The 16,778-nt window shown below is 39.0% G+C and overlaps 1 protein-coding gene across 2 annotated transcripts in view; it reads right to left on the bottom strand.

Annotated features, from left to right (window-relative positions):
• jmjd1cb (jumonji domain containing 1Cb) overlaps window positions 1-16,631 on the bottom strand; it is a 134,430-nt gene extending 117,799 nt beyond the window's left edge. For both annotated transcript variants that reach the window (XM_076759360.1, XM_076759359.1), the window contains exon 1: window positions 16,247-16,631. In XM_076759360.1, the coding sequence (XP_076615475.1) occupies window positions 16,247-16,402 (156 nt within the window). In that variant the 5' untranslated portion in view covers window positions 16,403-16,631. The remainder of the gene's footprint in view (window positions 1-16,246) is intronic.
• Window positions 16,632-16,778: the final 147 nt, after the last annotated feature.

The following is a 16,778-nucleotide window of genomic DNA, read 5'->3' on the forward strand; positions in this document are numbered from 1 at the left end:
GTAAACTTACACACACATAATCTCTATCTCTATCTCTATCTATCTAGATAGATAGATAGATAGATAGATAGATATGCACACTTGGATGTAGCAAGGCAGACTGACACGTGTGGGGAAGGAACTTTGCCCTTGATTGTCAAAGAACGATCTTATGTTACATCTCTGGTTTAGCTGGCCTTTATCAAGGCGGCACAAAAGTCTCACAGGCAGGCATGTGCAGTCCTGCAGAGACAACATATCACACACTCAGGTGGACCGCACACACACTCATATTTAGTCACCTTTGTGTTGAATGCTTATGTTTTTGCAGTTTAATTGCTAAAGGTTTTGTAAAACCTTAGTGAAATTTTGTTAAAATTCCAGACCTAGTTTGAGACACATAAAAAAAAAAAACACGGAAATCAAATGGGCAGAATAACAAAGGAAAACCACAAATTAAAAAGAGAAACATAATTTTATTTACAGCCTTTAAGTAAACTACTTGCGGTTTAGATGCAGGAGCTTCACATTTTGTAAGGTTTTCAGCTATCTTGAAAATCAAGAGGCTTATGTTCCTGGAATTCCCATGCTTTTTTCTCTGCATGTATAAAGTACCTCAGACAAATTCTGTTTGTTTTATATTTTCAACTTATTTTACTTAAAATGTAATATAACGACATAAAACAGAAAAGGGAATGCAGAAGACACCAATGGTCATGCAGTGCTGCTTTTTGGCATAATGGGCATCTCAGAGCCAACTGCGCAGTAGTTGAAGCTATAACCATGTACTGCTGTAATATCAACAGAAACGTTGGACTTCACACACACCACTACATCCACTATCCTCCACAGGACACACACACAAATACACAATTCTACCAACAACCCTGGTGAACTAGTTCTGAGTTCAATATCAGCATTTACACACTAATTAATGAAAAGCTGTTAATGAAAACAATAAAATTAAACTCGAATAAACAACCAACCACAAGTCAACAACCAACCAAATTCCAAGCACATGGCATCTAATGAACGCCTGTCTACTTCATGGTGGTAGGTTGAGTAGTAAGATACATTCTACACTCTGGACACAGATGACAGCTCTACCTTCATTGGGCTTAATTAAGCCCAATAAGTCTGGAGTTCTCCTGAAAGACATTTTCTCGCCACGTGCTGTATGTGATTCAGTGGCTGGAGCCTCCCACCCAACATCACAGCACGTAATTCACAAGCATCATTACACTGCAGGACTTCACTACTACCACACCTCAATATATAGAGGTGTACATGAGCATGTGCGACTGTTCAGAGCTCGGAAACACTCCAAACACACACTTGTTTCAAGGTGTGTCATGCTGGAGTTTTATTCCAGTCCCTTTTAATTTTCTGTCTCTCTCCAACAAGAGAAGAGACAAACCAGGCCCTGAGTGTGAGTATATGTGTGTGCACAGACATTTGCAGTCCACATCTGGCTTTTCTTTGGAGCCTGAGTGAAATAAGAGGACACGGTAGAGAGCTGAGGAGAGGCACTTTGCTGTACAGACTGACAGGATAGCGAGGTGAGGGCTGAGGGAGGGAGGGAGAGAAGCCTGGCTGCATGGCTGGAAGAACAGAGAGTCTGCTTGTCTGCAAAACTGTACAGCTTTGTGGCTGCGACTGCTGACTGACTGCTCAAAGATGATACATGTGACAATAGCGATGCTACTGTAATTGTATACCATTGTGGAGAGCTATTAAGTACTTGACAACATATATAATGCACAGGTATGTTCAGATCATATTTTCTGATCGAAGTTTTTTGATTTTGAGTATACTGATCAAAGTCTAATATTTATATATTGGTAACTTTTACTACATATTACAGCTTAGCAGAACTAAAATATCTAAATGTGATTGAAAACTGTGAATCAGGACCTCGACTATTCACGGCCACAAAAAGGCCAGCAGCCACATTATCATTAAGATTAGTGTAGTTTAGTTTATTGAAAATAAGCAGTGCTTAAATGACAATACTGGTCAGAGAAACATTGTGAGCAGATATTTCCCCACATCATTCAACCCAGTGGACAATATTTCACTTTTCTTTGTCCCTATGTTTTTCATGCTTGGTTTCACAGTTGGGCTGTCAATGAATACTCTAATGATACTCTAATTTGAATTTATATTCCAATTGTAAAAAAATCCATACATTGTGAAAATTAGTATGTGATTCTGCACTGAAAATCTGTTGAAATCCAACAAATTTAGATCTTTCCAGTCATAATGTCTGGTGAAAACAATTCCCCAAGTTAGATGTGAAAATATTCTGGCTCGACACACTGTTTGCTGCTTCTCTGATATCCGTTCTTCTCTCGCTCCTCTCCTGATTCAGTGAATTAAGCGTTTATTTCAATCAATCCAGAGCTGGTGGTAATTGTTGGAACAGTGGAAAGACAAACCAAGAAGGTTTTGGTGAGTTTTATTTTGTTCCTATTAAGTTTGAATGAAGGGTGTTTTACAACGATAAAATCTAAGTTTCTGTGAATAGAATCTGGTGGCTTTGAGCAATAGAACAGCTGTTTCCGGTGAAACAAAATGGATCTTACTCTTCAGCAAAAATGTATCTAAATGTAGGGATCTTCCATAATGTTGTCAGTTGTCAGTGGCAAAAACAAACACTTGGACATACATTGACAGTGCACAAATGCCTGGAGGGAATAAATTGCACCATTTTTGTGGCTGCTGGCTGCAGCACTCTTGATAAATAATGAAAAAACTTCAAGAACTGTTGTGTCATTTAGTCACTTATATACAAAAACATGGGACAAACAGTAGATATTCAGATAATATGAGACCAGAATTCTTGCTGTTTGTCCAGAATATTGAAATCTTCCAGGACAGGCACAAACTGGAAACTTTGCACACAATATCATGTTAACTAATTGTAAATGTAATGTAGGTCAAGCTGAAACAAGCAATAATCCATTATTTGTTTATTTTGTAATGTGTTGTATGTAGATCTTTTAAAAGAAATGTATATGTTGAAATAACATACAAGTAGTACGTTTCTCGTGGTTTTCCCTCTTATAGACATAATGCTTAAAAGTGGGTATTTGGTTGGCTTGAACCTGTGTTTTTTGTGAAAGAATAATCGAATGTCATTTTTGGCCAATTTTGACAGACCCAAGCGACAGGTGGCCAGGCATTGCATTTAAGGCAATCATTTACAAGACTTCTAGTATTGACAGAGAGCTCCATTCATATGTATGTAATTTCACAACAGCCAAGTGAATACAGGTGATTAACAGTGCTTTGGGATGTGGTGAAAACACACACCCTTTGAGCCTCTGAGTAACACAACAGTCTAAGTAATGACAGAGGAAGAGGTGAGAATTATGACAGTGAGTAACACTATGAAGGAATAACAATGTTAATCATTTGATTAGTCAATCAACAGAAACCATTGCAACCATTTTGATGAATGAATTAAGGAAGAAAAACAGCAAACATCATCTCCTTTGAACTTCTCAGTTGAGATTCATTTCTACTTTTCTCTGTTTATTTCATTGTTAATTGAATATCTTTGGATTTTTGGACTGGTCAGACAAGATGGATAAGTCAGAGATGTTATCGTGCACAATTGTTGACCATGTGGTGGACATTTTTTCACAATTTTCTAAAATATTCTAGACTAAACAATTGGCTGATTAACTGAAACATTACTTGATTAATCAATTAATTAATAAATTATTTCATAGTTTACACTTTACTGATAATAAAATAATCAGTAGTTGTAGCTCTAGATAGTACTAGTGAGAGGCAATGCCCTTTGCTCTCTGAGACAAAACACGATGGACATGCAGCCTGCTGACAACAAGAGGATGAGCTCTGTGTGAGGGAATCTTTCCTCTCTCTGGTAACAAGAGTTAACTTGTTTAATTGCAGCTCACATTCCAGCTGAGACATGTCAAATACTGAGTCTACTCACAGCAAGGTTGAAGCAATATGAGTTTTCAAGGCCAATAAACACAGCAATATTCAGCAACCCAAGTCTTCATCTTAATATTCATTATGAATATTCTTTTTTGTTAAAATAGGGAGAGGCTGACTAATCACACAGGATATCTTTGTAGTAATTGGAAACACAAAGAGACTAAAATCAAGAGAAGGCCAACACATACAACTAAATAGAGTAATATATAAAAAATAAAGATGTTATAAATATGCTATTGTAAAATGCAAAAACAAATACCATTACATTAAATTCTACGGAGGCAGGCCTACAAATAATGATTATTTCTAATACATTCCATTTTAACTAATTTATACACATACACACACACACATATATATACACACTACACACACACTAATATATAATCAGTCAAAAATTATTCATTCAGTCTATACAGAAAGTCACAGGCTTTAAAGGTCACCTTAAGTCACTCATTTTATCTAATCAGCTATTTAAATCGACATAGAATTAACTAACAGTCAATAATACTGACGATGATATCAATGAAATGCAGAAAATGTATGAATCCTCACATCAAGACAAGGCATTCCCTACTATTTCCTACAGTATATTGTAATAACAGGCTATTTGTCAAAATTGTTCAGGTAATATCTATGTCAGTAAATATATGTTGAGAGTAAAGGAGATGAGAGGTGAGGAAAGTTAACTCTACGCCATCTGGAAAGAGTTAGCTAGCTGCTGACTAAAAGGATCAGTGAACAGGAAGAGAAAGAAAAAAAGACAAAAACAGGGTCTTTGACTCTTCTGCTTCACTCTGTAGTGAAATAGAGGTGGAGATCCTCTGATTCAGAATAGTTGTAGATGATGGAACTGTTTCACACTGTTACACACATGTTGGAGCTGATGCAGGATCTCCAGTCAATGGTGAAAACTTGCCAATGCAATCAAAATCAAGCATATTTTTTAGATTTAATTTCTAATGCATCCCTGCATATACACACTGTTAGCGTATACCATATACTTGCAAGCTTTGTATCCAGGCTGTGCAGTTCAGTACACTGTTGGGTACAGCAGCTTTATGTGAGGATTCACAGTTTAAATTAGGTTGCAAGACTAACCTGTGGTTCCAATATGTCAAAAGTAACAATACAGAAACAAATGACGGTTTATGTTCCTATAGATGATCATGGGTAGGTATGAACTGTGTTACACACACAGTCGGGAAACCTACAGAAGCCAATTTTGTCCCACTTTGACTCCAGTCAACAATCTGTTTCACTCTTGCACCCAACAGTGGAATCATTTCACTGTTCTTAACTGCAAGGGTTGTGTGCTTTTAAGGGTACAGACTGAACTACGTCCATATTAAAGTCTCACATTGAATTAATCAGTGACAAATTTCGGTACATGTGAGCGCATCTGGGTGAGAGGGTAACTTAGAGAGAGAAAGAGAAAGAGAGCGAGACTACATCACCCCTGGCTCAGATTGTTACAACAAGTGTCTGACAACATTACATAAAGGACCACTACAGAGATACCTTTATGCTAAAGAGTAAAATCTGCTTTGTTTAACAGAAAGAGTTCTTATATCACTCTTATCAAAGCAACCAAATTTTTTACAATTTGAATATATACATATCCAAATTTAGAATATTCACTGACAGCTCTATACTCGACATGACAGCACTGTATTGCATGATTGCATAGATTGTGATCAACGTGACATGCAATTCCTCTATACGTGGATTCTGCTCTATATGGCGGCACTCTATGGTAGTATTCTACTCTACTCCATGGTAGTCTAGTTGGCTGAGAGGATGTTAAATGCTATGCAGTTACTGAACACAGAAGAAATCATATTTATATATCATTCATTTTGTTCTAATCCTATTTCAATTCAATTCAGTTGGTATAATCAGATAAATCGGATTTCTTTTGTATGTTTATTCTGTCTTGACTTGTCCTCTCTGGCTCTGTGCTGCTGTATTGTGCTGTAATCCGGTGGTGAAGGAGTTAAGTTCTGTGCAGTGGGTGAACTCAAAGGAACTGGCGTTCACGTGGCTAAGCCGCTGTTGCTATGGGAGAGAGGCCAGACAGAGGAGAAAGAAACCCCTCTCTCTCCGTCTCTCTCACATTCCCATTTTCGCTCTCTCTCGTTCTCTTTCCCTCCTCCTCTGCTCTCTCGTTCTCTCTCTGCCAGAGAGAGCCTGGCTGGCTGGAAAACCAAACGACTAATGAGAGTACACAACTCTCGCTTTCTCTCCTTCTCCATTTTTCAAATAACATTCCCTCTCTCTTTCACTTCAGCTCTCTGAAACATCTCTCTCTTCTTCCTTCATCTGCCCATCTCTCCCTTATTTTATCTCTCTCTCTCTCTCTCTGTGTGTGTCTGTGTGTGTGTGTGTCTGTCTGTCTGTCTGTCTCTCTCTCTCTCTGTGTGTCTGTCTGTCTCTCTCTGTCTCTGTCTCTCTCTGTCTCTCTCTCTCTGTAATATCAGACATGCAGCCAGTGAGTCATGCACCAACAGCACAAGGCCAGGCTGAATATGTCAGACCTTTTGAATGCTACCAGGAATTAAAATCAACACAAATTTAAAGACCAAATAAAATAGACCAAGCTGAGAAAAGAAGCATATATACGATTAAATATAGCTACCAAAAGCACTGAGCTATAGATGAGAGAAGAAAAACAAAACCAGGACACTCATTGTTGAAGGACATGAAGCTCTGTTATGTTTAGCGCAGCAGATATGATGCAGAGTGTACAGCTATCTCGCCTCTGAATTCATCAGGTTACGCAGTGCAGAGAAAACCACCACAACATTATCAAGAAATACGCAATAGTGCAGTTGCTTCTAGGACTGGAACAACAAAATCATTTTGTCTGCTGATCTTCATCATTTACTTATTCGTTTAGTGAAAAATGTCTATCACAGATACGTTGCCAAATTAACAGTCCACAAAAGTCAAAGCTCAATTTCTGTCCTAAATGGCAACGAAAAACAGCAAGTCCATACATTTCAGAAGCAGGGACCAGCAAATATCACATTTTTGCAACTATTTGGCTTAAAAATAGTTCCCAATTCAGTTTCTTTCAATTGACTATACAATTAACCAGATAACTGTCTCAGCTCTTGTACTTTGACTTTTACAAGTGAAGGTAATTTCAACCATAAATAGAGCTCAGGCTCCAAACTGAAGTAATAATTTGCAGTATTTGTGATTATTTTCTGCACAAACAACACTCACTTCTGTTCTTTACTGCAAAAAAAAAAAAGATCTACTATAAACCATGTTAGCTATATGTAATACATATAATTCAGTTCAAATCCAATGGAAGTGATAGCACACCTTGGGACAGGACAGAAGAGATCAGGAGCAGACAGGAAATGAGAGAACAAGTCAGGGTGGACTGGAAAAGGATCAGACTGGGAGAACAGTATGACATACAATATAACAGCACAGGGCAATACAGAACATAACAAGACAAGGCAGCCAGGAGGGAAACAACAGAAAAGGACAGGGACTGGGCTACAGATGGTAGTTTAGTAGCTATGACACAGCTAATCTAATAATCCAAGTGTCTGTCTATAGAACTAACTGTAACACAAAGTGTTGCCCTGAGAATATTGGCACATCACAATATGCAATTTATATTATTAATAATGAGCTTCACTTCCAATTTTCACTTGAAGCTGTTTTCTGTCTTTTTGTTGCACGAAGAGAACAAACTGTTCTTGAGGACAACAGGGACCCTGTTTGAAATTCAACTAGAGAGACTGTAAGCAGGCCTATTGTCATTCATCCCTCTGTAGTGTCCCACTGGCACAGAGCAACCATGTTAAAATAATGAATTGGTTGATGACAAGATTAAGTGTATTACATTACGGGGTCAACTGATGTCAGTGAGAACGGCAGACAGACACATTGCACAGACAGGTAAGGCAACATTCCATCAGTCCCAGCTTTCTCCAACAAGGTCAGAACAAGTAACGATTACAAGTTCACCTCAGGGGGTGGACAGCAAGACGATTTGCTCTGCCTGTGTCCCAGTAACAGAAATAAGCAGAATACAAACAAGCAGTGGGTGAGATCTCCTCTTCTACTCAAAAGAAAAGATACAGCCAAACTAGATGAACACACATGAGCCACAGTTGCTCGATCCATTTGGGAGATGTTCCAAACTGAACTAACACAACCTCCTCATTACTGGCTACACTAAAATAGCCTCCCTCACATTCTTTGGTAAAACAGTCTAGTTATAGGGCTGTGCCAGTATTCCCTGACAGCAGTGTTCAAAAATACACAGGACAGCTCTGAGTCCAAGATATGACTTGGACCGATATGATTCTTTCAGTGGACCTTAGCATCGGTTACTTGTGAAAACACACAATGCAATAAACTACAGCAGCACTTAGGAGTAGCAGAATCCTCTTGGGGTTTAAGGAGAAAGCTACTAGTATTACTGTCCCACGGTGGTCTAAACTAGGACCCGATGATATCCATTTTAAATTATTCCTTATTCCATTTTATTTCTTCCCAGATTCTGTGTTTTCTGTTTTAATATCTCTGAATTCTGCATTATGCTATTTAAGCACATTTTGTCATCAGAATGCATGTATAATCTTAAAAATGTAAACACTACAGTAAAAAAAAACATTCAAAATGTAATAAATATCGATGCATTTGATGTAACAGAACATTTCACTATTTTCTATCATGGATCTTCTGCAGCTTGAACACACTGGGTAAGTAGGTCTGACAGAGGCTCCTCTCACGTTCGGGCCACGCTCCTCCTTGCTTACAATGCTTGACCTGAAACAGGCGTAGCCTTTTCATTGTTTCTGATCGAATATCTGACTGTGTGCATGCAGCCACAAATTCTTCAACAAAGTCATGTTTTGCATCTGCTGACGTGATTGAACTTCTGAGAGCTCTTCCTAGTGTGCTGCCTCTCTCTGTCAGAGGACCTCTTCATTGATGACTGTGTGTGTGTGTGTGTCACAAAAACACAGCAGAACTTTTTTTTTCAGTTTATTCTGTTTGGGTGCTGTGAAAAAAAAACACTTTCCACTTAAACTGCATCCACATATTGGCAATTTCAGCAGTATTCCACGTTTTCCAGTTGATTCCATTTTTATTATAAATTCCACAATTCAATCTGTGTTTTCTGGATCACAGAAATCACAGGGCCCTAATCTAGAGGCTTTTCGACCGTAACAAGAGCAGAAATGTGGAAAAAATGGCAAAAATCTGTAAATTTTATACAGTATACATCAGTAGGCCTAAAAACCACACCATATGTTATCAGCTCCTCGATCTCAAATCAGTGACAGCAGGATTTCATCCAGAGCAGTTGTGAGCACATAAGCCGTCTAAGGATGAGATCCATGGGTGATGGAGATAAGAGCAGTCAGACAGACTGAGGGTACTCATTCCACACTCATTCTATTCAGGACAGTCTGTCTGGGCTGCCTCCTCATTGAGTGCTTTACTAAAAAGACTACGGGTTTACTGTTGAGGATAACTCACATACAGTTCAGCATAGCAATTCTAATCACTGATGATCATCACATATCAGTGGTACACTGATATGGGGCCAAATAATCTATTCATTTTGCATATTATACAGTATCTAACTTTTCTGGTTTGTTAACAATCTGGAAAAGCCATCCAGCAGTTGTTTTGCTCATTGACATCATTTCAGGCCATAGAAGATGACTGACCTTCATCTCCTTATCAGACATCAACATAAACCCGGCTACACCTGACTGAATGGACCACTTATTCACCGTCACTGGTCTTACAGTTCTTGCGGGCAAACAGCATGATGACAGTTCTGAAACCATTGTCAAATTTCTCCTAAATTATCATTAAAAGTCTTCTAAACATTTGCTAATTATTAGTCTGTAAGTATCTGACCAGACTGAAATCCATTCTTGAGTGCTTGCTTACTCAAACTTAAAAATCAAAAAATCACCTTGCAAAGTGAAAACTGAGGTCAAGAGATGAAGATGAGCTGAGATGTGAGACCCGTTTAATACTGTAATGAGTTCAGACAAGAGTTTGCATATTGATTTCAAAATTGCTCAATAAAGCATACAAATATAATAGAATTTACCATAAAGTCAAAGTATAAGACCAACAGATACAACAATCAGTCCAAAACTGAGATCAAAATGGTGGTGAACGTCATTCATTTTACAAGCCTCTGGTGCTTGGCAGTAAGTATTTGGTTTTTATCAAGTTCCACTGGTGTTTTTTGGTCAGTTTTCTAACAGACATGATGATCTTTAGCATTGCATGCCTCTAAAATACAAATTCTATTGCAGCCTGCTTGGTAAGAATAGAAGTAGTGGAGAACAGTACACCATTCAGGTCTGACACAATCTACTACTTAACAGCTGTTCAGTAGTAGAGCCTAATGTATTCCCAGGGTGATCTGGGAAGCCTCTGAGCCTATAGGAGACTTTATGGCTGCCCTCTGTCGCACTGTGATGTAGTAGAGCTTTAGTGCACTGTGTGCGTGCATGCATTTGTGCATGTGTGTGAGTGTGTGCGTGCATGTGTGTGTGTGTGTGTACGGGAGAGATGGGGGAAGGGTATATCCAGTCAGCAATTTAGCCAGTCCATCCTGGCTTCAGATTACATTTTGTTTCCTTAGGCACCAGAAAACAAACCACGAACACTCAGTGTATCCAGTTACTGCGCTGCCCAAACACCACATAACCTGGATGTCACATAGCAATACTGCAGCTTACCATGTGAATATCAACTTGGTAAATACAGACTCATGACAAATCCTTTTATTTCCCTGATTGTCCTGAAATACATTACTATTCAACTTGGACTTCTTTCTGGAAAACAGACTGTGTTTCCGGTAAATAGCAACAACATAAACAGACTTGTGTATATATATTTAAATTGTTATATTTTATGCTCTTATTTTAGTGTGTGCATGTGTCATGCACCAATTTCACCAGAAAAAATTCCTCGTATGTGTAAAAGCGTACTTGGCAATAAAGCTTTTTCTGGTTCTGATTTCTGATTCTGATTCTGATTATTACAGGTATTGCTAAATACTAAAATGCTGCCATATGCTACTGAGAACCTGAGGAGTTTCTGTGCTGCCTGCAGATATCAGCACAAAGACATATGCACTGTGAACAATGGGATGAATAAACATCATATCTGAAGGCTAATCAGTGACAATGAACATCCTGTAGATGTAGGAAGTTAATACATTTTGTGTCTCAACCTGTTTGATATGACACACCAAAACACATCAACCCACCCACCCACACACACGTATACATCCATTAATACGTGTGTGTGTGTGTGTGTGTGTGTGTGTGTGTGTGTGTATTAAAATGAAAAGATCATATCATGATGATACTACACAAACATTTGACAAATAGTAACAATGAAAAACATGCCTATTTTATAATATTATATTATATAATATATATATTTTTAGGGCAGTGCCAAACCGTTCATTCTATTCATTCTATTCAAACCCAGTACTTATGCACAGTTGCAAATGAAGATTAGACTACGTTAACACTGTAAGTAAAAAAAACACTAATTTAATCTGATTAATCGCTTTATTCAAATTGACAGTTTTGTTTGAGGATATTTTATTTTTATCTTTAAGGTGATGATGTAATAAAATACGACAACAACCATTCAAGCAACATTCAAGAACATCAACAGAAGCTTTGAATGCAAAACAAATTTGGGGTTAAGCCCCTTATATTTTACCATGTATTTTCCTCCTCGTAATTCAATACGATGAAACTTAGATCCACACTGGAATACTAACCATTTATTGCCAGGGCTTAGCATATTATCTGTTACCATTCGGTTCTGTTTGTATGCACAAATTTGACAGACAGGTTAAATTTCACTGAACACTCATTTTCAGTGCAAACTGAAATATGCACAATGCAGTGAAAAGCATTCCAAATAATTAAAAGTAAAGTCAATTTTATGCTGGCAGAAATGGTCAATATAATGGTACATATCTGTACCTACTGTAGCATCTACTTTAAAAGGTGAAAGCTTCCCTCCTGCCATGATTATTCTATGTCTCTGGTTTGTGTTTGTACTCTAAACAATGCTGCTATTCACAACCCTACACACAGTTACACATAGCTTAGAAATGTTTCTAAGCTGGCTGAACTGCAACACTGCAACAACCATGCATGGATTCTGTATGTGGAAGGTTCTTCCCCGGTCACAGTCATTTTCTGCTGATTAGCCACACAGAGATGAACCTCAGGCCACAGCTCTACAAACAAACTAGCAGCCCTGCTACTGTACACACATGCACACACACATGCACACGCGCGCGCACACACACACACACGCACACACACACGCGCACACACACACACACACACACACACACACACACACACACACACACACACACACACACACACACACGCGTACATAATGGAAAACAAAGGCTCCTATAGGCAATGACCTGGCTGCCCTGCTCTTTCCATTCATTGTGATTCCAGATGAGTATGGCAGTTTTATGCCTAATGTACCAGCTTAGGGTTCTGCTGCTGAGCTTTTAGCTCGTATCAGTGCCCCTCAAGTTCCACCAAAAACTGAGTGTATGCAAGACAATTACATAGCTGTTTAGATGCTCTGTATGTCACTGCTTAAGTTTCAATGGTCAGCCATCAGTCTCTGTTGATACCATTTGAACTCCTTTCTGTCATGTATTTTTTCTGTTTTCCATTTGAGACTCTGTTCCTGCAGCACCAATACTGGGTCACTGCAAAGGAATTTACAATTCCACAAATAGAGTACTATATTTTAATACTTGCAGGTGTTCTTGAACTTTTCCTCATGCCAGCACCCAAAAGTATAAAGCATTCTTATTCCTCTAGAGCCATGCTCATTTAAAATATCAGGGTTATCAAGTGGAGAGAACTCAGACAACAAGACCTCACATGGATTGTAAGATAGCAACTGCATGACTGCAATACATATTAGTGGTTACATTTAGCTATCATGTACAGAAAAACAAAATTGGACTAGCACCTGTACACATACGATTAGTTCAATAGTTTGAATAAGCAGCATCAAGATATGAAAATAAATACGAATTCTGAGCCTCTACCTGCTGTTTCATCATTTTGGATATATATCATGTTCACTAATCGGTTGTGAGCTCATTGCATACTGTGGACTAAGGGTTAGACAATGAAGCTACTGAACAGATGGAACATCCCAAAAGAATAAATAACGATATGAACAAACAGTTAGGCAGCCTGCCGTAATCAGTACAGTGATTCTGTATTACAATATGCTGCTATCACTGCCATCATATTTTCTATATGCGGAGCTGCCTCTAAAGCAATTAAGCAAAATACATCAGTAAGTCTGATATTATTTACCCATCCTTATTTTCATTCATCAGCCCACATTGGCTCTAAGCCAGTCAAACTGGTTTAATCTACTGCTAAACCAGATGTCTATGACAGGGCCACAGTAACCACAAACAAAACACTATATCTCTGAGATGATCTAAAATAATAATAATAATAATAATAATAATAATAGTTACCTGCCAAGTACAGTTATCAGAGCTTTACATGTAGAGTTCAACAAAAATATCACTGTACCTACTCAAAGGGGTTATTACTCTTAAAAACCCCAGCAGAGGTATAAATGCACTGATTGATGTTTTCTGTGGTGCTCATTAACATGGTAAGATGTGATCGTATACAACCCAGAATTGCCCTATAAAGTATGAGTGCTAACCTTGGCTTACTGCACAAAGCACAGCAAGTTCCCATCATGTTCGGTGATCGCATAAAGTGAAAAGTGCCAAGCTAATTAAAAGTATTTATCAGGTGGACAGCAGTCAGACAACAAGACCTCAAATGGTTTGTGAGCTGGCATTTTCAAATTGCATGTGCTGTCCAACCAACAGTCTAAACCCCCAAAATAATCACATCACTTAAGACAAGGAAAAAAAGTAAATCCCCCCCTTTGTAAGGCTGGAGCCATAAAATAACCACGTTAACATAAAAATTACTTACAGTTCAGTTACTAGTTAATCTACTTTCAATCTACTAATCAATTAATTGATTGTTTCAGCTTTGTTAATTGTGTATAACCAAGAAATTAAATGTTATTGTCTGAAAAAAAAAACATACCAACCAATGTGAAGGATAAACCTTGCTGATTTGCCCAGCAGATTTTGGACATTTGGCACTGAGTGGCAACCTCAGACTGGTCTCAACATCAATTTATTGTCATGTGTATTGACTTGTTGAAACGGCATCATCTTTATTATTTTAGATATATAATTATGAGCCAATAAACCTTAGTGGGCTGCTGCGAACCCAGCATACTCCTGCACTAGTGGCCTGTCTGACCACAGACACTTGACAAAAGCCTGACAGCTTGGCTTGACACACTTCTTCTAATCTAATCTCCAATCCTTCTCCACTGTATTCACTCAGCTAGTTAAGCCCCTTGCTAATGAGACTGTGCCTATTGTATGGAATTAAACCAGAACACTACTAACTGCCTCACATCACAGACAAGAACCAATTCTACAAGAGAATTAGGAGGCTGGGAGCATGTTTGCTGTGCGGCAAAACAAATACACAAGCGTATAGCTGTGACACTGTAATCGATTCATAAAATTACGTCATCTCAATACTTGTGTCAAAAACGCAGACAACTTGATGTAAACGCATGAGAGAAATGCAGAATAAGAGAATGCTATGAAGATGCGAAACTTGGAATTTATCTTCTGTCCACATCACAGAGAAAGCACCATAAGCAGTCAGTGACATGCTCGGACCACTGGCATGTATGCAGTCTAAAATTCAGATTTTAAGGTACATATATAAAAACATACGAGACATGAACTACCATTGATGGCTCTCAGATAACACACAAAGAATGTCCCTACCAGAGACCTACGATCACTAGATGACAATATTTGTTAGAAGATGCAATATGTAATGACTGTCTTCACGATCTAGCGCATATTTACACTGAAATCACACCAAATCATCAAATGAGAAATGTGCTGGGGTTCAGCCAGCTATCTGCAGATAGAAGGATCTGTGAACAAAAGAAAACGGGGAGCAGGCACATTGTACAGTGAGACAGTATGTGTATCTGCCAACCAAGGGCTTGTCAGGGCAAATATTTAATTGTTTGCTGGTTTTGGCCTGTTAACCCATTATGAAAATAGCTCTTTCCTGAAGGAGGAGGAAAAAATCAGACCGATATATTGCCAAGGTTTTCATCCACCCCTGCCTGCCTATTAAGAATGCAAAAATAACACCTCAAGAAGGAGAAACGACTGCTCCTGAAGGCTTCCAAATTGACAATATGGAGTTCTTCAAATTGTAGACAATCTTTCACGTTAAGAAAAACTGCCCATTGTTCAGCCTGTAGCAAGCCAGTTTTATGTTTTTACAAGTCCTAGCATTCCTGCGCCCCTGTCCAAGTCGGAGAGGTTGTTGTCCGCCAGAAAAACACAGGCAGAGGAGGCTTTAAGGTTGATCACCACGCTCAAATAACACGGATTGTGACCAATAACCACGAGGTAATAGGGATTAGCTAACGTAAAGGCTGTAACGAGGGGTAAATCTATAAAGCTAACCTTACCTCTGTCAGCTGATTTGCAGTATACAGCAGATTAAAGCATTTAGCTGCTCGGGACTCAAATTCCTACACATGCTTTTCCAAATACTGCCGCTCTCAGAGGACACAAGATCGGTTTAAAATCCAGGTGTTTCTCGTTGACAAATTGCTCATTTTGAGATTAAAGCTTTGCAGTATCCCTTATTATGGATTGAAGGCACCGTGTACATAACTTCTATGGAGCCCACAGTGGTTTCTTCATTCTTAGCCCTAACTAAAGGTGAACATATGTAAGCGTGTCGTTACCTCAGTAAATGGTTTATGGGTGAGATAAGATTTTGCTGTAAATAAGCAGACAAGTGTCTGGAAAAACATTAGCTAGCTGTTTCCTTTCCCTAACCCTTTGCTGGAAGTCTGCCTCGCATTAACTTGCGAGGTGGTCAAATAACTAGTGGAACTTAAACACGCAAAATAACAAAATATTTTGGAGAAACAACGATAAATACAAGCAGTATACTCGCTGGTCCATAGAGCCACAATAACAACTAAGAGAGAGCCACAAAATAATTTCCGCCTGGCAAGCCTGTAACATTGCCTCGCTGGCTAGCCACCAACCACAGAGATTTTACCATTTGCTTTGCATGTAACAGACCAAAGAGGAAGACAAATTCAGCGTTTTCCTTACCGTAAGGTCGGGATTGTCGCTGTCACGGTGGTTAACGGCTCGTATGACCCCGGACCTCCACGGCCACCGACCAATGTCGCCAATTTCAGGCGGCTCGTCCCCGCTGACACAGAGGAACCGCTTCCCGACCAGCTCTGGCCGAGCCTCGACTGCCATGGCCCTTTGCTGGTCAAAACCCCCCCTCGAAAAAACTTCCCAACAACGACGCCCTTACAGACCTGTCATTTACGACATTAAACCAGCTCTAAAAGAATCCAACAATAGAAGGAAAATAAAAAAAAAAGGAAAAGTTATTTGTTTCTAAACGCTGAAAAACCGACCCGGGGGATTTAAATGTGTAGCAGTCTCCACCCGCTCGAGCGTCAGTCTCCTTTCTAGTCAGCATGAAAAACGGTGGAACACTGAACCGCATCACCGCCGCCATCCATACTCGTGTTTCTCCGCTGGATCCCAAGGCATTCACAGACCGCAGCACGGCTGTGTCCTTCCGCTCAATTGAACCATCGGTACTATTTTCGCAAAACTACTACAA

This window comes from Chaetodon auriga, chromosome 20, assembly GCF_051107435.1.
Source record: "Chaetodon auriga isolate fChaAug3 chromosome 20, fChaAug3.hap1, whole genome shotgun sequence".
NCBI lineage: Eukaryota > Metazoa > Chordata > Actinopteri > Chaetodontiformes > Chaetodontidae > Chaetodon > Chaetodon auriga.